This window comes from Artemia franciscana, chromosome 17, assembly GCF_032884065.1.
Source record: "Artemia franciscana chromosome 17, ASM3288406v1, whole genome shotgun sequence".
NCBI classification, from domain to species: domain Eukaryota; kingdom Metazoa; phylum Arthropoda; class Branchiopoda; order Anostraca; family Artemiidae; genus Artemia; species Artemia franciscana.
In genome coordinates this window covers 13,356,030-13,378,630 of record NC_088879.1, presented here as the reverse complement: position 1 = coordinate 13,378,630, position 22,601 = coordinate 13,356,030, and the positions used below count along the sequence as shown (strand labels likewise).

Sequence of the window (22,601 nt, the reverse complement as noted above, 5' to 3'; positions counted from 1 at the left end):
CCCCACCAACTAGTATATATATATATATATATATATATATATATATATATATATATATATATATATATATATACTAGCTGTTGGGGTGACGCTTCGCGCCACCCCTACACCTAGTTAATGGGGGCGCTTCGCGCCAGTCTGTAATTTCCGTGTCCCGGTCGTCATTTATATTCCCTGTGTCCCGGTGTCCCGGTCGTCATTTGTGTCCCGGTGTCCCGGTCTGTCTATGCATTCGTTTTTGAATTGGCCTTTTTTTAGTTTTTAGTTTTTTACCTTTTTTTTGTTTTTTTTAGTTATACCTCAGGATTCTAATGATTGCCCTTCAGCCTTGTTGATGGTGATTGCTAATCGAACATTCCCTGTGTCCCCGTCGTCATTTATATATCTTATATATTTATATTTATATATATATTTTTAACTACGTAAAACTTACGAATGTACAACATTCTTGGCTGTCCCATTGTCTGTGCATATAAATAGATTGTCAGGTTTACCGACTCTTGAACATGCAACATATAATTGTCCATGGGAAAAACAATCTGCATTCAGATCTATACCTCATTATTCTAATGATTGCCCTTGAGCTTTGTTGATGGTGATTGCTAGTCAAACATTCCCTGTGTCCCTGTCGTCATTTATATATCCCCCTGTGCCCCCCGGCGTCCCTGTTGTTGTTGTTTCCCTGTGTCCCGGTCGTCATTTGTGTCCCGGTGTCCCAGTCTGTAATTTCTCTCTGAGTTTCGCGGTCGTCATTTATATTCCCTGTGTCCCGGTGTCCCGATCGTCATTCTTGTCCCGGTCGTCATTTGTGTTCCGGTGTCCCGGTCTGTAATTTCTCTTTGAGTGTCCTGGTCGTCATTTATATTCCCTGTGTCCCGGTCGTCATTTGTGTCCCGGTGCTTTGTTGATGGTGATTGCTTATCGAACATTCCTTGTGTCCCGGTCGCTTTCTCTTTGAGTGTCCCGGTCGTCATTTATATTCCGTATGTCCCGGTGTCCCGGTAGTCATTTGCGTCCCGATGTCCCGGTGTGTAATTTCGTCAATCAACAAACATGACGTCAGTCGACACACAAACATGACGTCAGTTGACACACAAACATGACGTCACTCGACACACACACAGACAACTTATTTATATATATATATATATATATATATATATATATATATATATATATATATATATATATATATATATATATACTAGCTGTTGGGGTGGCGCTTCGCGCCACCCCAACACCTAGTTGGTGGGGGCGCTTCGCGCCCCCCCCCCCAAGCCCCCCCGCGCGCGTAAGTCGTTACGCGCCATATTAGTTACGCGCCATTGTAGTTGTGTCCCTGTGTCCCACCTGTGAATATAGATAGATTTATATATGTGTTTCAAACTACGTAAAAATTGCGAATATACAACATTCTTGGCTTTCCCATTGTCTGTCCATATACAAAGCCGTATGTACTAATAATGACGTCATATGCAAACGCTCTTTTTACAAACAAACAAACATGCATACACACAACTCGTTTTTATATAGATAGATAGATAGATAGATACAATACAAATTAACTACGTAAAACTTGTGAATATACAACAGTCTTCGCTGTCCCATTGTCTGTGCGTATAAATAGATTGTCAGGTTTACCGACCCTCAAAGATGCAACATACAATTGTACATTGGTAAAGCAATCTGTATTAAGATCTATACCGCATTTTTCTAGTGATTGCCCTTGAGCTTTGTTGATGGTGGTTGCAAATGCTAATCGAATTGGGAATTGCAATCTTTTAAATTGAAAAAGCAGATCCGTTGGAATCATGGGAATGCGAGGAATAAGAACAGCCTCACCCTCATAAGGCCCTGTCAAGATTGTGGCATCTATTAGGTTTTCCATTGTTTTTTTTTTACGGCAAGTCGCGTGCCATTGCAAAGCTTTGGTGGGTTGATATTTCTTAAAAGTATTATTGGTACGCCTATTTTTAGTTGTAGCAGGTGTGGTGGACACCCTGAAGGATCTATGGAATTTAAAAATTCAGATGGATAATTAACCGCTTCATTTGGTTCCGAAATACAAATTAACTGCGTAAAACTTGCGAATATACAACATTCTTCGCTGTCCAATTCTCGCTGCATATAAATAGATTGTCAGGTTTACCGACCCTCGAACATGCAACGTACAATTGTCCATGGGAAAAACAATCAGTATTAAGATCAATACCACATTTTTCTAATGATTGACCTTGAGCTTTGTTAATGGTGATTGCAAATGCTAATCGAATTGGGAATTGCAATCTTTTAAATTGAAAAGGCAGATCTGTTGGAATCATGGGAATGCGAGGAATAAGAACAGCCTCACCCTCAAAAGGCCCTGTCAGGATTGTGGCCTCTATTAGGTTTTCCATTGTTTTTTTTACGGCAAGTCGAGTGCCATTGCAAAGCTTTGGTGGGTTTATGTTACGTAACAAATTATTGGTACGCCTATTTTTAGTTGTAGCACGTGTGGTGGAAACCCTGAAAGATCTATGGAATTTAAAAATTCAGATGGATAATTAACCGCTTCATTTGGTTCCAAAACTGTGTCGACTGACTTGTAAAGGACTGCCTGGTCTTGAATCTTGGTCAAAACAATATTGTTGATTTCGTGGACGTCTATATTTTTGGGTGCGAGAATCGCTCTTTCACTTAGCCATTTATTATTTTTATAATTTTTTAGAATATTCGGAAATACTTTTTCAATCAATTCATTTTTGGACGTCACTAAATTACAGAAATCAGCAGGTAGTTGTATACGTCCTGAAATTGAGTCTACTGGGAGCTTTCCGTTTCCCATTGCCAGCAATTGATCTGAAAATGTTTGACCAGAGTCATCGTTTTGCAATCGGACACGCATATTTGTAGTTAATTTTAATGTTTTTACGTGTGCCCATAAATTAGAATTTTTCAGGCAAGCATTCATTTCGTCTGCAGGAGTTGATCTAGGTATTATAGGTAATGTTTGCCTGAAATCTCCCGCAAGCAATATTAAGGTGCTGCCAAAGGGTTTCGACTTCCCTCGCAAATCTTTCAAGCATTGATCCAGAGCCTCGAGCGATTTTTTGTGTGCCATTGTGCACTCATTCCAAATAATAAGTTTGCATTGCTGCAATACTTTACCCATCCCAGATGATTTGGAAATATTGCACGTGGGAGTTTCTGTAGAATGCAAGTTCAGAGGCAATTTCAAAGCGGAATGAGCAGTTCTTCCACCAGGCAGCAATGTTGCGGCTATTCCGGACGACGCAATTGCCAACGCTATATCATTTTTAGATCGAATTGATGCCAGAATCAGTTTTATCACAAACGTTTTACCAGTACCTCCTGGCGCATCCAAAAAGAAAATTTCTCCAACGTTGTTATCGACACAATGCATTATCGTATCATAAATGTCGCCAAACAGCTTCATTACTGCTTATGTATCTTCCAGCCTGATATTCTACGATTTCATCGAAATCTTTGATTTCGGACTGCAAGCCAAAAACTGCCATGTCACTGCCTTTGTTGACGTATTTACATATGTATTTGATTGCCTTTACGGAGTTACAGTATTCAACGTTTATGTGTGCATTAAATGTTTTTGATAATAAAGGGGAATATGGAACAACCCACTGGTTATCTACTTCGATGGTGGTACCGTTACGCTTCTTTATTATTGCTGTTTTACCGCCATCTTCAGTAGATCTTCTTCTATATTGTGGGTAACCATCATTGCCAGTAATTGTTTTGGGTACTAAAAGTCGAGGATATTGCTTTGTGCACCTTCCTTTGGCCATGCATGGTGAATTTTCGTTCAGTGCACCGCAAGGTCCATGTATCATATTTTTTACAATAATATCATGTAACCCCTTAACGACATTTTTATCAGGTATTTCAGCGGAAATCACATCATCAATTTCGTTTGAAGTAATTTTTTTATGTAGCCAGATTAGTATATGTGCGTGTGGCAAACCTCGTTTTTGCCATTCCACTGAGTACATCCAGCATCGCACTGACCCAAACACTTCATGTTTTACAAGGTAGTTTATCAGTGATTTCAACTTTTGCCGGAAGACACGTGCCGTAATGTCATGCCTATGAACCGCCGATTGTCCTTGAAGTAAAAGCTGCAGTATCTCGTCCCAAGATTGATTACATGTAAATGTAATAAATAAATCTGGACGACCATAGAGACGAACATACGCAATAGCATCTTGAGCATATTCATGCATATGACGGGGACTGCCAACATATGACGAAGGTAAAATTGTTAATCTTCCAACGTTTGTGGTATTACCGTCATTTATAACTGCATCTCGCAATTGAATGTATTGTTCAGAGCGGAGCTTGGTCTGATTCAGGCGGATATATAGCAAACGTTCTGATTGAATTTTAGCATACATATCAACCATAAATTGGTGAAACAATTCACGGCATTTTAAAATATAATTTTCTTCATCCTGCCGAATCATTAGTCTATAGGAATAATAATGCATTGCACTGCATTTCTTATTCATTTCTTTGTTAGTGGCTGGATTCATCAATTTAATATTAAAGTGATAGCCGTCGGCTCCATCCCAAAAAATGATAGGATATTGTAGGGCATCGTAGCATCGATGAGTTTCAGCAATTCTTAACAACTGAGCGTTTCGCTTATGTAGAATAATATCTCGAGGTAAAAACTGATCACCGACCATAACGATTGCCACTTCGTCGATAGTCGGAGCATTGTATCTACGCACATGTTGGCCAGGAGGCGTTTTGTCAGCGGAAATAACAATTTTATGAGTATCAGTTCCAGTAAGGAAAGTCTTCAATGGCTCTGGTGGTGCAGCCAATAGAGGAAGTTTAACTTTTCCTGAGGCGCAACATATTCCCATTGTTTCACCATTGAATTTCAAGGCCTTGCAATAGGGACAAATTTTAGACATTGTCCCGATTTGAACACATCTACTCAAGCTATAATCATCGACTGGGTTGTACCTGAATGCCAGGCGATAACTTTCAGATTGCTCTGATTCCTCGGCACGCTTTCTTTTCTTACTTTCTCTATCAGCAGCAAGCCTGTTTCCCTGCTGGTCTTTTGATTCCTCGGCACGCCTTCTTTTTTCACTTTCTCTTTTAGCAGCAAGTCTGCTTCTGCGTTGCTCTAGTAGTTCCTCGGCACGCCTTCTTTTTTCACTTTCTCTTTTAGCAGCAAGTCTGCTTCTGCGTTGCTCTGGTAGTTCCTCGGCATGCTTTCTGTTCTTTCTTTCTCTATCAGCCTCAAGCCTGTTTCCCTGCTGGTCTTTTGATTCCTCGGCACGCCTTCTTTTTTCACTTTCTCTTTTAGCAGCAAGTCTGCTTCTGCGTTGCTCTAGTAGTTCCTCGGCACGCCTTCTTTTTTCACTTTCTCTTTTAGCAGCAAGTCTGCTTCTGCGTTGCTCTAGTAGTTCCTCGGCACGCCTTCTTTTTTCACTTTCTCTTTTAGCAGCAAGTCTGCTTTCGCGTTGCTCTGGTAGTTCCTCGGCACGCTTTCTTTTCTGACTTTCTCTATCAGCAGCAAGTTTTTTGGCATAGACTCTTTGAGCATCTTCATCAGTCATTATAAACTTAAGCATTAATAGAATTCTACGCGAACATACGTCTTATATAACTTGAATGACGTCACGCCTTCAAAGCAAAAATGATGGCAACTAATTTCATGACGTCAGCCGAAACATGACGGCGAACATATGTCTTATATAACTTGAATGACGTCACCTTCAAAGCAAAAATGATGGCAACTAATTTCATGACGTCAGCCGAAACATGACGTCACCTGATCCACACATCCACAGATCCACACACAGACAACTTATTTTTATATATATAGATATATATATATATATATATATATATATATATATATATTCACAGGTGGGACACAGGGACACAACTACAACGGCGCGTAACTAATATGGCGCGTAACGAATTACGCGCGCGGGGGGGCTTAAGGGGGGCACGAGGCGCCCCCACCAACTAGGTGTTGACCCCAACAGCTAGCATATATATATATGTTTTTAACTACGTAAAACTTGCTAATATACAACATTCTTCGATGTCCCATTGTCTGTGCATATAAATAGATTGTCAGGTTTACCGACTCTTGAATATGCAACATAAAATTGTCCATGGGAAAAACAATCCGTATTCAGATCTATACCTGATTATTCTAATGATTGCCCTTGAGCTTTGTTGATGGTGATTGCTAATCGAACACTCCCTGGGTCCCCGTCGTCATTTATATATCCCCCTGTGCCCCCGGCATCCCCCTTGTAGTTGTGTCCCGGTGTCCCGGTCTGTAATTGATCTTTGAGTGTCCCGGTCGTCATTTATATCTCCCGGTCGTTATTTGTGTCCCAGTGTCCCAGTCTGTAATTTCTCTTTGAGTGTCCCGGTCGTCATTTATATTCCCTGTGTCCCGGTTTTTAGTTTTCTTTTTCTCCTTGATTTTTTCCTTTTTTTTTCTTTTTCAGTTTTTAGTTTTTTAGTTTTTTTTTATTAGTTTTTATTTTTTTTTTCTATTTAGTTTTTTTGTAGTTTTAACCTTTTTTTAGTTTTTTTTTTAGTTTTTTTTTTCTTTTTTAGTTTTTAGTTTTTTACCTTTTTTTATTTTTTTTAGTTTTTTAGCTTTTTTAGTTTTTTTTCTTCTTTTGTATTAATGCTAAAGCCAAGGTTCGAACCTGGAACCTCTCGGACCTGGAACCTGGAACATAACGCTTTACCAACTCAGCTACTTCGGCTTGAATACATTCGTTTTTGAATTGGTATATGATGAAATAATTTAGACGTCATATAATGACGTCACTCGACAGACAGACAGACAGACAACTTATTTTTATATATATAGAAATACATATACATATATACAAAGGCCTAGACACATATACAGACGTATATAATAAAAAAATGCCTAAATTTTTTTTTTTTTTTTTTTTTTTTTAGTTGCTCAAACTTGACTATCAACAACTATCAACATTGACTATCAAACAGACTGTGCTGTTCTTTAGGCCTTACTTTCAACTATGGGGTTCCACTTTCAATTCTACATAAGACAAATGTTTTCAAAATACGATAGACATGATTTGTACTACAAATTATTTGTCCTTTAAGTTTTTTATACGTCCAACTACCTTTACTAACAACACACTTCAGCATCAATCCGTTTAAGGCCATCGAAACTCCAAGCTCCTCCTCCACTCCAAGTTATTTAAAGCTCCACTGTTTACTCCCTGAAATGAAGTTCTAATTTTATTTAAATCCCTTCTTATGATCTCTTTCCGTATAACATGGCCTAGCCACAATAATATGTCGTGTATACAATACTTAAATTTCATATTTTTGTTAATAATTAATAAATTTAAATAGTAAGTTATTAGATGAATACTATGTATTTTTATTATTTAATCTTTCTTCATTGTATTACTTTTTGCTTATATGCATTCCTTACTAACTTACATCCATCCTTAGGGAACCTACTAAGGCCCCTCATTTTGACAGGGCCTGCGCCGAGGTTCGGTATTACGATCTATCTAGTGCTGTTTTGCATTGCTTTACAATACAATAGTGGTCGAAGTTTTGGGTACTTGTCGGTTATTGGAAACACATTCAAGAATTACGCTTAGGTTACATCTCAGAAAACCCGTTTCATAGCTACAAAAACAAGGAGGGGGGTGATACAATGCATTGGAGTTGCATAATTTGGGCCATATATATACACATTAGGGGTGGGTGGGGGTTATGTTACGTTATTATGAGTTACGCTCCCATAATTTTGTTTCTAAATTATTATTTTATCATCATGTTCTCTTATTTTTCATTAGGATTAACCTAACTTCACTTTTGGGTGTCTCTGGTAACCGACAAGTACCCAAGTTATCAATCCCGCTCTTCTATGATCTTACTCATGGCTGTCGGTCCTCTATTTTTCCTTTGGGATTTATGTTTTTAGATTTTTAACCACTTTCTATTCGTTTGTAGGCCAAAGCAAGTGCATTGCAGGTTATGTTGAGAACGATGGTTACATCTGGTGTATTCGCCCATCCACATCCTGTTGTCAAACTACAATTTTTTGAGTCAGTTGTCCGTTATGACCGATTTTTTATGTGTGAGCCTGATCATATTCCTAATGTAACCATGGCGTTTTTAGATGAACGAGGCATGCGTCACCCCTCTCCTAAAGTTAGAAGTCGAGTCTCCTATCTGTTCTCGCGATTTGTAAGGACAGTCAAGTAGGTGTTCACTGAAATCTATTTTTCTTTAATAATTTATACACATTGCAACCTGACGTCCCATTATTGAGCCACACTCCCTAGCAATCCTTCAAAGAAAAGCAAATATTTTATTTTCCCCTCCCCACTGTGGACCGCTTATTAGGACTATTCTCGGAATACAGTTTTTTGTCAATTATGAGGATATAATGACTGTAAATAGAGAGTAAAAATTATGTCATGCCTTTTATGGCTGCGGTTTTAGGGCAATCACACACTACGACTCAGCATTAAAAAATGATGTGAAGAAAGGCACAAATGAGTTGGTGTAACGATTAGTTCGTACTTTAGGGGGTACAAGTTTATTTTGTAACCGAGTTTGGCTATTGGGAGGGGCTGGTTCGGGTAGTAGTGATCGGTGGCTCTTATTGGCTAGGACAGATTTTCCAAATTGCTGAATAAGGTGTTCAAGCCGGACTTTAAGTGGAGATAAATTTAATTTTGCGATGGCTTGATCATAGGGTATGCCACGGTTTCGGAGTATAATCCTTGTTGCTCTTTTCTGGGCGCACTCTATGTCGCGTAATAGGTACGCTGTGCGTATAGCAGATGGACCCCAAACCGGGCACGCGTACTTGAGCAACGGGCGAACACAACACATGTAGGCATGGAGAAGACTTTCAGTATCACACCCAAAACGCCCCATTTTGGTAAGTGTCTGAAGGCTTGCATTAGCCTTGTGGACGGTTAAATTAATATGGGCACTGAAACTACAGTCACTAGTGAAAGTTACTCCTAAGATTTTTATTTCGTTCACAATCGGGAAAGAGACTAGAGGCATATCTATATTCCGCTTCAGAGGGTTGAAACGAATTATCTTCGACTTGGCTACGTTAATGGTCAAATCATGACTTGAGCATTCGGTCTTTAGCTGATCAAATAACTGGTCTGAAAACTGCTTTGTTATGATAGTGTTTTTGACCAGGTAAGCGAGCACTATGGACAGATCATCTACAAACTTGTAACGGTCGTCGTGATGATTAAGCAGGGAATTAATTACAGCCAGGAAAATTATTCCAGCTAATTTCGTGCCTTGTGGGGCCCTGCAAGAAGTATCTGACCATGATGAATCCGAATCGTTTTCGTGGAGTGCAAAGACTTTTTGTTTTCGGCCAGTTAAAAAGTCAAGTACAAGGCCAAGGGTGCGTCGTTTGGCCCCCATTTCCTGGAGATTCATGCCTGCAGTCAGGTGGCGGATTAGGTCAAAGGCCTTTCGGAAATCCACTGCGCAGATGTCGACGAAACAGCTACCTTTTTCAATCCATTGGAGGACTCAGTCAAACATCCGTACTAGGTAGATTGTAGTACTACAATTGGAAAAAAGGACCTTGCTTCTGTCCAGTGTGCGGGGAAATGGGGGAAAGACTTTTAATTTTATTGGAGAGTGCAAAGAATTAGCAGATTTAAGGACAAATCTCGGTGAATGTTATATTTATAATAAAAATTTGGTAAGAACAACGAGAGCAATGATTTTGGAGTAATTCGTAAACTGATGAAGCTGTTGAGACTTGGGCTTAACCATAGAGGTCTTTTTGGTTCACGGTTCACGCTGGTCTTTGTGCTAATACTTCAGTATTTTATTATATTGTAACCCTATACTCTTGTTGTTATTCAGTTACAATTATATTAATGGCCCAGAGGTTAAAAATTTCCATAAAGATCAGTATTTGAATAAAATTTCACCCATGACTGTTAATTCTGATGTCAGTAAATTTGATGTGTAAGATAAGATTCTATTGTGTAGATGTTAACTATCAAAAGTGTTTTTTATGGAGCAAATCCGTGTTTTTGTTTCTAAACGACCACAAAAGCAATGCATAACAAGACGTTCTACTAGCTAATTCCAAAAAAAGTGAATCAAGATAAAGACTCTATAAAAAACCACTAGGAACTGGATTTTCTTATTCAGTTCTGAACCTTGATTCCAGCACATGATTGAAAAAACATTACCGTTTAATTTAGTGTTTCGTCAAGAGAATAAAAAACTACTCTTGGTGGATAAGTAAGACCCTCTTAGTTTTGAGATACCATTAGGAGGATTAGTAGGTAATCTTCAAAACCGGGTTTCCTGAAATTCTAAAAAATTTCCTGTATTTTTCAATAATTTTCTGTTTAAATTACCTCCAGAGATGCCATTAGGGGGATTAATAGGTAATCTTCAAAACCGGGCTCCTTGAAATTCTAAGAATTTTCCTATATTTTATCAATTATTTTTTGTTGAAATCACCTCTATAGATGCCACTAGAAGGATGGGTATGTCATCTTCAAAATCGGGTTCCCTGAAATTATAAGAATTATCTTGTGTTTTATGAATTATTTTTTGCTAAAATTACCTCCAGGGATGCCATTAAAGGGATTGGTTCTTCTTCCAAGCCGGGATTGTTCCCGGATTGAAGATTCTAAGCCTTGGAATCTCCCAAGCCGGGTTCCCTGAAAGTCCAAGAATTTTCCTGTATTTTTATCGATTATTTTTTATTGAAATTACCTCCAGAGATGCCATTAGAGGGATAGGAAGGTAATCTTCGAAACCGGGTTCCCTGAAATTCTCTCTTTATTCTTATCATTTATTTTTTGTTGAAATTACCTCCAGAGATGCCATTATAGGGATTGGTAGGTAATCTTCAAAACCGGGTTCCCTGAAATTCTAAGAATTTTTCCTGTATTTTTTATCAATTAATTTTTGTATTACCTCCAGAGATGCCGTTAAAGGGATAGGTAGGTAATCTAAAAAATCAGCATAAAACTCCGATTCTTTTGATGTATCTTTTAGTATAAAAATTCTGTTTTTTAGATTTTCGTTTACTATTGAGCTAAGTAAACTATTGAGCGATAGTAAGGGTCGTTCCTTACTACAGTTTTTTTATTTTTTTTTTTTTTTTTTTTTTTTTTTTTTTTTTTTTTTAGCATGGCCAAAGTAGGCTGAGCGAAGTATTTCAGATCAGGCTCTAAGGTTTCACAAGATGATATAATTTTATGCTGTGGTTGTCCATGTATTTTTTTTAAGCAGGCCAAATGTAGGGTGAGTTTATGTATTTGAAATCAGGCTCGGAAGTTTAACAAGAGAACATAATTTATACCGTGGTTGTCTATGGATTTTTTTTTTTTTTTTTTTTTTTTTAAGCAGGCCATAAGTAGGCTGAGCAAGTATTTGAAATCAGGCTCTAAGGTTTCACAAGAGGATATAATTTTATACTGTGGTTTTCCATGTATTTTTTTAAGCAGGCCAAATGTAGGGCGAGTTTATGTATTTGAAATCAGGCTCTGAAGTTTAACAAGAGAACATAATTTATACCGTGGTTGTCCGTGGATTTTTTTTTATTTTAAGCAGGCCATAAGTAGGCTGAGCAAGTATTTGAAATCAGGCTCTATAGTTAAACACAAGGATATAATTTATACTTGTTTTTTCTTTTCTTTTTAAGCAGGCTAAAAGTAGGCTGAATATTTGGAATGAGGTTGTGCTATAACCTCATCACCGCTATTTAACAACAGTGTTATCGATGCCCAGAAGAAAATTGAAATGAGATTTATTTTTCGTGGCTCGGACGTATCGCTTTTAATTACACGGACCCTGGCTTTAATAGAGAAGAATTTGCAAGTTTAAGTGAAGACTATAACGATATTGGTCTAAAATTCATTCCGAGTAAGAGTGAATGTATTAAGTTCCATTCTAAACGACCAGGTTCTGATAGTACCACAGTCCACAGTTGGGTGATTCTGATATCGAACTTTCGTTATCCCTAACTTACCTGGGTTTACCCCTTGGTACTGACCTGAAAAGTACGTGTGCAGAGCTACTTGGGCATTTCAGCACGAAGGCTAGAACACCTTATGGACTGCTAGTTAATGCTAAAAATCGTTACAGTAAGAATGTTTTGGCTAGACTCTATAACGCTTACACAATCCCTCATGTCCTAACCCTAGTTCCTTTTTGGAAGCTATTTATCATGACTGATTTACGGACAATCCGTAAGCTATATCACAAATATGCAAAGTATCTTCTAAGCCTTCCTCTTTGGGCTCGTAACCGCAAAGTTACGCAGCTACATGGTGTTACTGATCCATTTGTAGCTGTGGATCAACGACGTGCCGAATTTGTTTCATCTCTAGACCGTAGCCACCCATATTATAGTGCGTTTATTTATTATTGTTTATCATAGTCTGATTCTTTCTCTTTTTTCTCTCTCTTTCTTCTCTTTTTTTCCTTTACTTTATATGGGCACTTTCGTGTCATTTTATATGGGTCAATAAAATTATTGATTGATTGTTGTATAAGTTACACAAGAGGATATAATTTATATTGTGGTTGTGCATTTTTTTTTTTTTTTTTTTTTTTTTTTTTTTTTTTTTTTTTTTTTTTTTTTTTTTTTTTTAGCAGACCAAATGTAGACCCCCTCCAAGTATTTGAAATCAGTCTCTGAAAAGAGGATGGATATATTTTATAGGCTATTGGGGTGGTCCATGGATTTTTTTTTTTTTTATAGCATGCCAAAAGTACTTCGAGTCTGAGTTTTTGCTCCCATCTACTTTAACCATGGGCTTTCCCCGTGTTCTATCCTTATATTTCTTCATTTTTATTTACTCCCTTTTCAGAGTCATTTATAAAAATCTTTTGCAGGTCCCATTTGTCAAATTACACTGAGGATATTTTAGCACAGTTAAGTGATTTGCTCATATTGAGCCCTCCCTCAGAAGCCACATCCTCTTCTCTCCTTTCTCCTGATGATCAGTTGTACATATTTGAAACTGCAGCAACTCTTATTATAAATGCAAATTCGGAGCAAAATGTAAGTCTCTCTATCTTATTATTACTCTTGGCTGTTGAATGTATTCTCCTGCACACAAGAAGGGTTAAGGGCAAAGAATTACTCTCGACCCCATAGGATTAATCTAAATTTATCGTAGTATATTTTTGCAAAGAATTGTATAAAATATATTACATTTGTTGCTTTTCAACAGTTTAAATATGGTGAAAGAGAGGCAACAAAGGAAAGAATGTACCCTAGCCCACAGTACCCGAAAATTTGAAATGCGTTTTGAAAAATTTTGTATATAAGGGTAATAATAAAAAAAAATAAAACGAATCATTCAGTGGCGCAGGAAGAACTGTCTCTCATTTAAACTAACTTTGTAGTTCTGTATAATTGTTTTTGGTTAAAAAATACAAAGTCATATTTACTATAATAGTATTATAAAAATTTAAGTACTGTTGCTACTGCTAACAGCAGAGTAAGCCGCCTGAGATCCCCCCTAGATATGGGCAATATTCCCCCTTAATCAGAGTTTCCCTCTTTTCCCCCTCCTGTGAAGTTCCCGACTCCTTTAAGTCTTGTATATCACTTTTTTCTCATTTATTCCAGAATAATTTCTTAAATCATATTGGCCTGCCACAACTTAAAGAAAGAAAACGATCAAAAATGGGGTTTTCATTTGGCCTTTAAAAGGCCAAATGAGACAGTTAGGGCCTGCCACAACTTAAAGAAAGAAAACGATCAAAAATGGGGTTTGCATTTGGCCTTTAAAAGGCCAAATGAGACAGTTCTGGCCTGCCATAACTTAAAGAAAGAAAACGATCAAAAATGGGGTTTTCATTTGGCCTTTAAAAACCCCATTCTTTGGTCGTTTTCTTTCTTTAGGTTATTCCAGAATGTTCTACTTTCCATTTCGGCCATTTTGTTTCATTTCATTTCATTGCGGTTTAATTCATTATATTATTACAGTTTAATTCCCAATATTTAATTCAATTTATTTCTGACCCGTCGACAAGAAAAAGAGGGTTGTAGCCCTAGTGACAGAGTAAGACAAAAAAAAAGAGAAAATAAACAATCAACAAAAAGAGAGATTACAATCAACAAACACAAACATAACTACATACTATACGAAGAGGGATTATTTATAAGTATAATAATTCATAAGATTCTATAATAATTCATGTAGACTGTTAACAGTGCCACTTCAACGCCTAAATATTAGATAATCTTTGCATGAACATAAGTGAATGAAACAATTGAAATAAGCAAATTGAAATAACTGCAAATGTACGACTCCAAATTGATGTCTTAAAGAGAAATTAAGTTCCTTCCTATTTTTGCATTTGCCTCGTTTTAAAACTTGTTTAAATTCTATTCAAACAGATTTTTTTAATACCGAGATTCAGTTAGCACCATTTTGAGCCAATTAGGAATTTTTGTAATATTTTCAGGCAATGAACAAATTTATTGAAAACGTGATTGGCTCAAATATGCTTCAAAATATGGCAATTCAGATAACTACCAAGTAATAATTGATGAATTCAATCTTAGACAAATAATGAAAAGGGGAATCATAAATGTATTAAAATAAGAAAAATAAAATAATTGAAATAAAGCTGAAATAATCGCATGAAATAAAATAATGAAATAAGAGGAATGAGAAATAGAAATTTTTGTGGTGAAAAGTAGTTGGGTTAGGAGGATCAAGCCTTCAGTAATGAATAGACAGTCGAAATTACACCCAGTGAAAATGCTTTGACCCTCCTTTCCCCTCCCCTGTTGTAAAAAAAGCCTTGTTTTATTTAAATGACTTGTGGTATCGCTTTTTGAAGTAAGCTAGACTGTCAGAGTAATTTTTGTTAAGTTTAAGTGCTAGGTGATAACTAGGTGCTAAGGTAAAACGCTATAAAAACAAAGAGGATAGTACCATCTGGTTAATTATTGTGTGCTATTTCTGGAATCAGATTATTATACTTGGTCAGTATAATTTTAAGAAGGGTAAAAAAAGAAAATAAATTATTGGTAAGCTCCCAACATTGTTTTCAACATCGGTAAGCCAGTTGCCTAAATTTGTATTACCGTTTTGTCTCAGTATTTTTAAGCCATCACTGCTCCTTGGTGAATTGAAAAAAATTGCATCATTTGTTGAAGCTAATGTATTTTTGGTATTTTTCTCTTGTATTTTTCTTATAGTTAGTGTAAAAATATAGTTACTGGTATATTACTTTCGACCGACTGCTTCACAAAAAAAATCCTACATAGGTTCCTGGAATTGGCTAATGTTTGAAATTCCTCGAAAGAAAATGCTAAGCATTTCTCTGTCGGTATTTTTCACCAAGTACGTATTTTTGTATTACATTCGTGCATTACTAGTTTTTTCTTGTTATATAGTAATATGTATTTATTTTTATATGCACGGCAGATAGGATAAATGTTGACAAACATGTATTTTTGTCAATTAGGATTATTAAAAAAATAAAAACTATGATGTATCAAAAAAAAGTTTGAAACTGAAAAAGTCAGAGATAAAAAAAAAAGTACGTCAGGGATAAGAGAAAAAAATCAACGAGAAAACATTCTTTCTAGCTGACACCCGAAACTATAATTGTAGCCGCTAACCTTATTGGTTGAAGGAATTCTGCCTGTCTGCTTGGAAATTAGACTGATAACTGGCTCTCTCTAACCTATAAGGGGGGGGGGTCAGACCGGATTTGGACCCGATAATGCCAGAAACGGAAATTCGTGCTCACTCTTCGACAAGTGTTTTTGAAATCTGATGGCTTGTTTTGGTAGATATCCTGATTACAAAACAATAACCTCTCCCACTCCTCAAAGAGGGTTCAGTTATAAAATCCATAAAATTCAGCAAGAAATCTTACGTCCCGTCAAACATAGTTGAGATTCAATAAGTTTTTGGTTATATTATGATGACAAGAATCTATTAGATTAGGTATGAACCCGTAAAAGGTGAAACTTGTTCACGTGCTCTTACTGGCTCGACGACTTTCATTGCTGAATTTCTTGATGACAAGGGCTCATGACCCCCTTCATCCCTCTATCCATCCCGCTTGACATATCTCTCCCAAAAATGCCATAACATGTCCTCTTTTCAAAAATACAACATAGGGATAATAGTTCCCTCCCATCAAATTTTATCAAGGTTCATAGCCTCTTCTGATAGACCATCAAGTTTTACCAAGGTTCATAGCTTCTTTTGATAGCTCTCTTGATAATAAAGATATTAGGATTGAACTTTATATGCTTAGGAAATTTTTGAAAATACCATGAAAATCGAAATTTATACTATAAAATATATAAAAGAACTATTATAATTTTGGATATCGAGACTAACTTCCAAAATTTTTTCCTAAATATCTAGATATAGAATATTTGGATTTAGCATTTTGATCTTGAATCTTGAAGAAAAAATCTTGTGTTCTAGGTAATTCGATGTTGACCAGATATTATTTGATCCCTGCGAAGTTAACTTATGGGACTAAGACAGATTCGTTTCGATTCCTTTTTATATTAGTTAGAAGGTTAAAAGATTATTCCCGGTTTTTGTAAAAGATCGTGGGAAATTTGATGAGCTTCTTAGGAGTCTTTACTTGCCATTTTAATTCACTCCTTAATACACAGTGAAAAAAGTGTATGAAAGCAGTAGTGTTACTCTGCAGTACTTTCGGAATATTTATTTTAAATAAAACGAAATAAAAATATAGAAAAACGGGTATAATCTTTCAAATGAGCCCCTGTGGAAAAAAAAAATCCCCTAATAATAATTAAGTCCGAAAATTTTGGCTTCATGTCAGGAAGCCTTTATCAACGAAAAAAAAGCGCATGCGAAAGAAAAAACGCACCTCGTAGTAATGTTCTATATGAACAATGGCCACCATGCTAATAGCTACAAATCAAACATAGTCAAGAAAGTCTAAATTTGGACTTCAAGTTGTTATTAGGGGGGAAGTTTGTTTTTTGTTTTTCAAGTGTCCTTATTTGAAATATTGTACCCGTTTTTCTATATTTTCATTTTGTTTATTTTTAAATGGAAATACAATTTGGACTGAGAAATTAAGGGCTTTTTTATGAGGAATATTGACAGTTTAAAGTTTAAATGGCTTTCACGCTGCGTAAGTAATTTTTTATCCTTACTTAATTAAAAAATTAATTATATTAATTATTACTTAATAAAATTATTAATTAATAAAAAATTATTAAATTATTACTATATTATTATTACTTATTACTTACTATTATTACTTATTATAAATTATTGCTTAATAAAAAAAATTAGTAATTTTATCATAAGTAAAAATGATCAAGTTAGATTACGTTAAGCAAGGCCACATAAGTAAGCCAAGTATTGGTATACATTTTAGACTCGTAAAATCAACCAAGAGCTTTTGTCTAGTTAAGTAAAAGAAATGTTTTCAAAGCAAAGTCTAAACGACAGATTTAACCAGCAAAACTGTATTACCTTTTCAGGGTAGACATCAATGTTCCTATAGACGGCCAGTAAGGCCAAACCACTCAGCTCTATTGTCCTCTTGAATTTTTTAGCCAGTCTGGTCCAATCTTGCAACCTCTTTCTTCGGAGGAATGAACTCTCATAAACGATTTCACAACACAGACTATAGAATGCATAAGCTTAGTGAATCTTGAGATTCCTGTTAGCAACCTGGCTTTTTACTTGCATTTTTAAGACCAGTTTAGGATTCTAAGAAGTATTTAGGGGGGGGGGGGTTACCCTCTCCTCTTGGATTCGACCCTGATTTTAAGTGTGACCTTTTAAGCTCAAACAGGTCCTTTCGCTCCCATAAATACAATATTTTCGAATAAATGAATGTCATTTAAATTGTTGCAATCATTGTTGTATTCCATAATTTACAAAGTCTGTTGCTGAAATGACTTGCAATCTTTTTGTTTGCTTCATAGGCAACGGAGCTCATCTAAGTTTTTCACTTTTAAATGGGTTAATAAGGAAACCGTTAAAATGAATGTAAGGATGAATGAACGCTACTCTGCTACTCCTTCTAACAACCCAGCGTAATTCTAAACCCCCGTGGCCAACACATTTACGTATCCCCCGCTCCCCCTAATTGGTTCAAAGCGTCACTATACTCCCTCTTGGGAAATTCGATTTCCGTCATATCTCCTCTTATCAACTTGTCCTACCCCTGTTGAGGCCCTAGCTGACTTCTCAAAAAGTGCGAATTTTGGCTTTATTTTTTATCTTGTTGCCACAGCTGAGTTAAACTCTGGGTTCCGTATTACCAAGCTGAGATCAAGCCCACTACGCTGCGACTGGACACCCTATCTTCCTCCAGCGTCTGTAAAAATTTGGCCTTATGTCTTAACCTTTAATTCATTATAGTTCTGAAAATGGAAATTGAACAATCTTTTTTAACAGTTTTGTGTTTTATATACTGTCGTGCGAAAGAGTACTTAGAACTGTCCTTAGATAGTTCAATTAGAGAAAATCTCAATTTCCTCCTCGACCTATCTTTTTAGACAAATCTCGACCTTAGACAAAAGTTATGCCATCAAAACTGACATTGCAGGCTTAAAAAATTTAGGAAAATTGGCAATTGCAAATACGAAAAATAGAAAAATGTCCAGATTTTAGCAAAGGTAATGTATGTTATCGAAAATATCTTGTAATGTTATCTCAAGAGTTCTGATTTAGCGATATGATACTAGTGAGTTTCGATATTTGTTAGTTACTGTTGTCAAATTTCCTATTTTCGCAGATACAAGGCAAGTATTTGGAAGAAAATCAAATTCTGACTTAAATTTTATGTTCGTATTTTGGTTATCAGACGTCTATTCTATATTCATCTAATTTCAAATATTTGTTTCAGACTAAAATACTGCTTATACAACAGCTTTTGGAGCCTGTAATGACGTCATTCATTACCGTTTTGGATCAAGTTCGAAGAGAAGCTGCACCTGTTAGAATTGTTGTACTCGACAAATTGGCTGCACAGGCTGTTAATGCTTGCACCTGGTGCAGCAAAGCATTTAGTAATCAGCTAGCAATGAGAGCTGTTGGTTGTGGCCCCACATTTGTTGAAGCTATACAAATTTTTCTCAAGTCGGCTGAGGTTTTATACTTTTTCATGCTTGTTTTGCTTTGTTTATTTATGAAAACAGTGTGTATTTTTATACTATTGTGTCCTGTTTATTTCGTCTTCACGGAAAGACGGCTCAAGACAGACTTGTCGTCCAGGATGGAGCTAGTGTTAAAGTACCAAGGAAAGTGAAAATGAAATTTTACAGTTTAAATCGGTTAAGTGGATACTAATTCAACTATATGTGTTTTTAACAATTAGAAAAAACAGGAACGTAATTTTGACGAAAAATACCCCCATACAGGGCTATTCCGTTTTTAGTATTAGTGGGTGAAAAATTAAAAAAAGAAACAGGTTAAAAATCAGCAAAAAAAATAATCTAAAAACACATGTCACAAGATAGCTTAAGAAGGTGTGGTCGTAAGTAAGTAAGTAACCGAATTAACGATGCTTCTTGACCGCTAGGGTCTCTGTGTATGCCCTGCAGTGTGTTACCACAACCGGGTTCTTTCTCTAGGTTCAACTATCAAGCTAAGGTAAAACCTTTTGCGCCGCCACAGGGTAGGTGTCTTGGTGAATATTTTAGTAATGTTTAAATTTTTACGGACGATAAGTGTCGCCAAATTTAACTAATTAGAGTAGAAATGAGTTACTTTTTGTTTACAACAAGACATAAACACTGTTAGTAAACGAAAATGCCTTATGGCATACTTAAGCGCATTACCTGTTACAAAGAAACGTAAAAATCATCATGCAGACCTCATTTTCTATAATTTAAAATGCTACATCAATGCTACAAAATAAAACATGAGAAATAATAACAACCCGACGCTACTTCCTCCCAAAATTAAACAAGAAAAACAAAAATAACCTGACGCTATAATTTCGCAACGTGAACCTTATCTCTAATCAATAATGATAAAGAGTTTCATATTTTTGGTCCCGAAGGGCTAAAATTGGCCCTATTCGTAGGTCGCAATTCAGAAGAAATTAGTTCTGCTTATTATTTGCATGAGTCAGCGTGGTAATAGTGGTGAAAATATGGCGTTGCCTTAAAAGCTTCATAATTTTGAAACCACCGAAACAAAAATTATTTTTAAACATGGTTTCCAGGTATTAATAGACCTAAGATTGATTCAGGGGATTAAAATGTTCTTGTCAATGTTAATTTCAACATGTTCTGTACCAATCATTTTTGTCTAATTCGGTGGTTAAACCATCGAATCATGGATAGGAATTCAATCATTTCAAGTTCTTTCAGAATTTTGTTTTTCAGCTACTTTGTTTTTATTGTTTGACCAAACTGATGTTCATTTGACTTGTTAATTTCTCTCTCAAGTGAAAGAGTCTGGCCGTGTTGTTATTTCTATCCCGAATGGTGTATTGGATTGAAAGTGGGTTTTCCTCGATTTTTCCATAACAGTTTCCGGAAAAAAGAGAGGATTACATTTAGTAAATTGGTGGCAAACCTCAGGTTTACTGCTAACTGTAATTTTCATTCCCTAAAATTGGGTCGTATTGACTCAGCCTTGTATTTAGTTGGCTATTGGCCAAACTAAATTAGTTGGCTATTTAGTTAATTAGTGGCTATTAGTTAGTTTTTTAGTTTTTAGTGGCTATTTATTTAGTTGGCTGTTGGCTATTGGCCAATCCTAAGATGAACTTAGGATTTTTGCAATATTTACTCTTTTTGATTGATTGCAGTTTAGATTTGTTCAGGTTACTTATACTTATACGAAACTATGAAGCAGAATGAACAAGCCATTGAGATTCTGGTGTTATAACCTGTCAAGAGAAAAAGTTGAAAAAACGTCAGGTTAATCCAACTCGCCCCCCCCCCCCTGGACAGTGTCTAAGAACTCAAACTTGGCTCTCTTCTTTGCTACCTATTTAATATGTCTCGCAAATTATAAAACATTATAGAATCAGCATGTGCTAAACCCCGCTCCATCTTTGAAAACGTTATGCTTTTTAGCTTTCAATAGACTTTAAATCACAAGAAAGGTCCTATTGCCTATAAGCGTTTTAGGCCCTTCCAACGAATAAAGGACATTCTCAGTCAGTATGATTAGGTCTAGAAATGAGTTCGACTGTGTTATTTTTAGTCTGTTCGATGTTAATTCGACCAGAGTAGTTAGGCTAAATTCTATGTAAATATTCGAGTTACCAAAATATAAGTTGGTCCTTTGTGGAGTTCGTGCCTCAGATTTGGCACCATGGTATCTTATAAATCACAGTATAAATATAATATATACCAGTAGCGAATTTTTTTCCAAACATGACACATTTCATAGCGCGTAATTAGACTCTGAGCATATACTTCAGAGCCATAGTTTCATTTGCTACTTGGTTTTCCATCGAAAACATCTGTCATTGCGCGTGCGCGAAGGCGAGGTCATGGACCTTGTGTGGATGCTTGTATATATATTATTATGCTTATATTTTATAAGCTTGTATTTTATGTTTATGTGCTTATATTATAAGGCCTCAGATTTGGAACCATGGTCCCATAAAAATAATATTTTCTAGGTTCCAACAGTGTTGCCAGAATTTCAGGGAGCACTCCGACAGTATTGTCATCGACTTGTTGTATGTTTAGATAAAGATATTTTACCATTGATGCCTGCTATATCGGAGACTTTGCTTAGATCTAGGGATGCGACCAGTCTAAGTGAATATATTCCGCTAATTAATCAAGTGACAACCAAATTTAAGGTAAGAATTCCTTTTTCTTTCCTTAAACCTAACAGACACAAGCAATCTCTGCTTGTTTATATTCTGTTGATCTATTAACCCGAGGAATCGTTAACTTTGAAAAACCATATTGCTAATTACAGCGTTTCTTGGCGGTGCTTCTACGATTCAACCCGCTCCCCCCCCCCCCCATCCCCCCAATATATATTCCATCGGTCAAAATATTTTAAAAAATCTCTATCACAAGCCCACAAAGGGCCGAATTTGGACTTCGGAGTTGACAAATCATATGGTTGTACTAAAACTGGCAAACATGCAAAATACAACAACGAAAAAGAAAAATCATAATGAATAATCATATGTGAGTCAATAACTAAACTATAATAAGTCAATTAAAAAGTTAAAAAGATAAAAACTGGTCAAACTAAACTCAAACAAATACAAGTTAGAAAAAAATTAAAAGGGATATTAAAAAAGGGAAAGGGGGGAGGTAGTACAAGCGAGAAAAAAAAGACATAAATATACATGTAAATTAAAAGGGACACTAAAAAATTGTCAAAAATTTAGCTGCATAAAGTCAATAAAAGAGTTAAGAAGATAATAACTGGTCAAAAAAGGGGGAGGAGCAAAAATAAGTGAATAAACACAAAAAAGAGAAAGAAATATAAAATATACAAAAATTAAAAGGGAACTAAAAAACTCAGGGGGGGGGGACAAGCAAATAAGTGCAACAACCTGGGCAGCACCATTAGCCAATAAGAAAAAAGAAACGAGTGGGATATTTTATTAAT

At 36.1% G+C, this 22,601-nt stretch overlaps 1 protein-coding gene across 2 annotated transcripts in view; it reads left to right on the top strand.

The window, feature by feature from the left end:
* The window catches only part of LOC136037882 (exportin-T-like), a gene marked incomplete at its 3' end in the record, with an annotated part of 87,718 nt that extends 65,887 nt beyond the window's left edge, over window positions 1–21,831 (top strand). For both annotated transcript variants that reach the window (XM_065720736.1, XM_065720737.1), the window contains 4 exon segments: window positions 8,008–8,258; window positions 12,913–13,081; window positions 18,907–19,149; window positions 21,646–21,831. In XM_065720736.1, the coding sequence (XP_065576808.1) occupies window positions 8,008–8,258; window positions 12,913–13,081; window positions 18,907–19,149; window positions 21,646–21,831 (849 nt within the window).
* Between the last annotated feature and the right edge of the window lie 770 nt (window positions 21,832–22,601).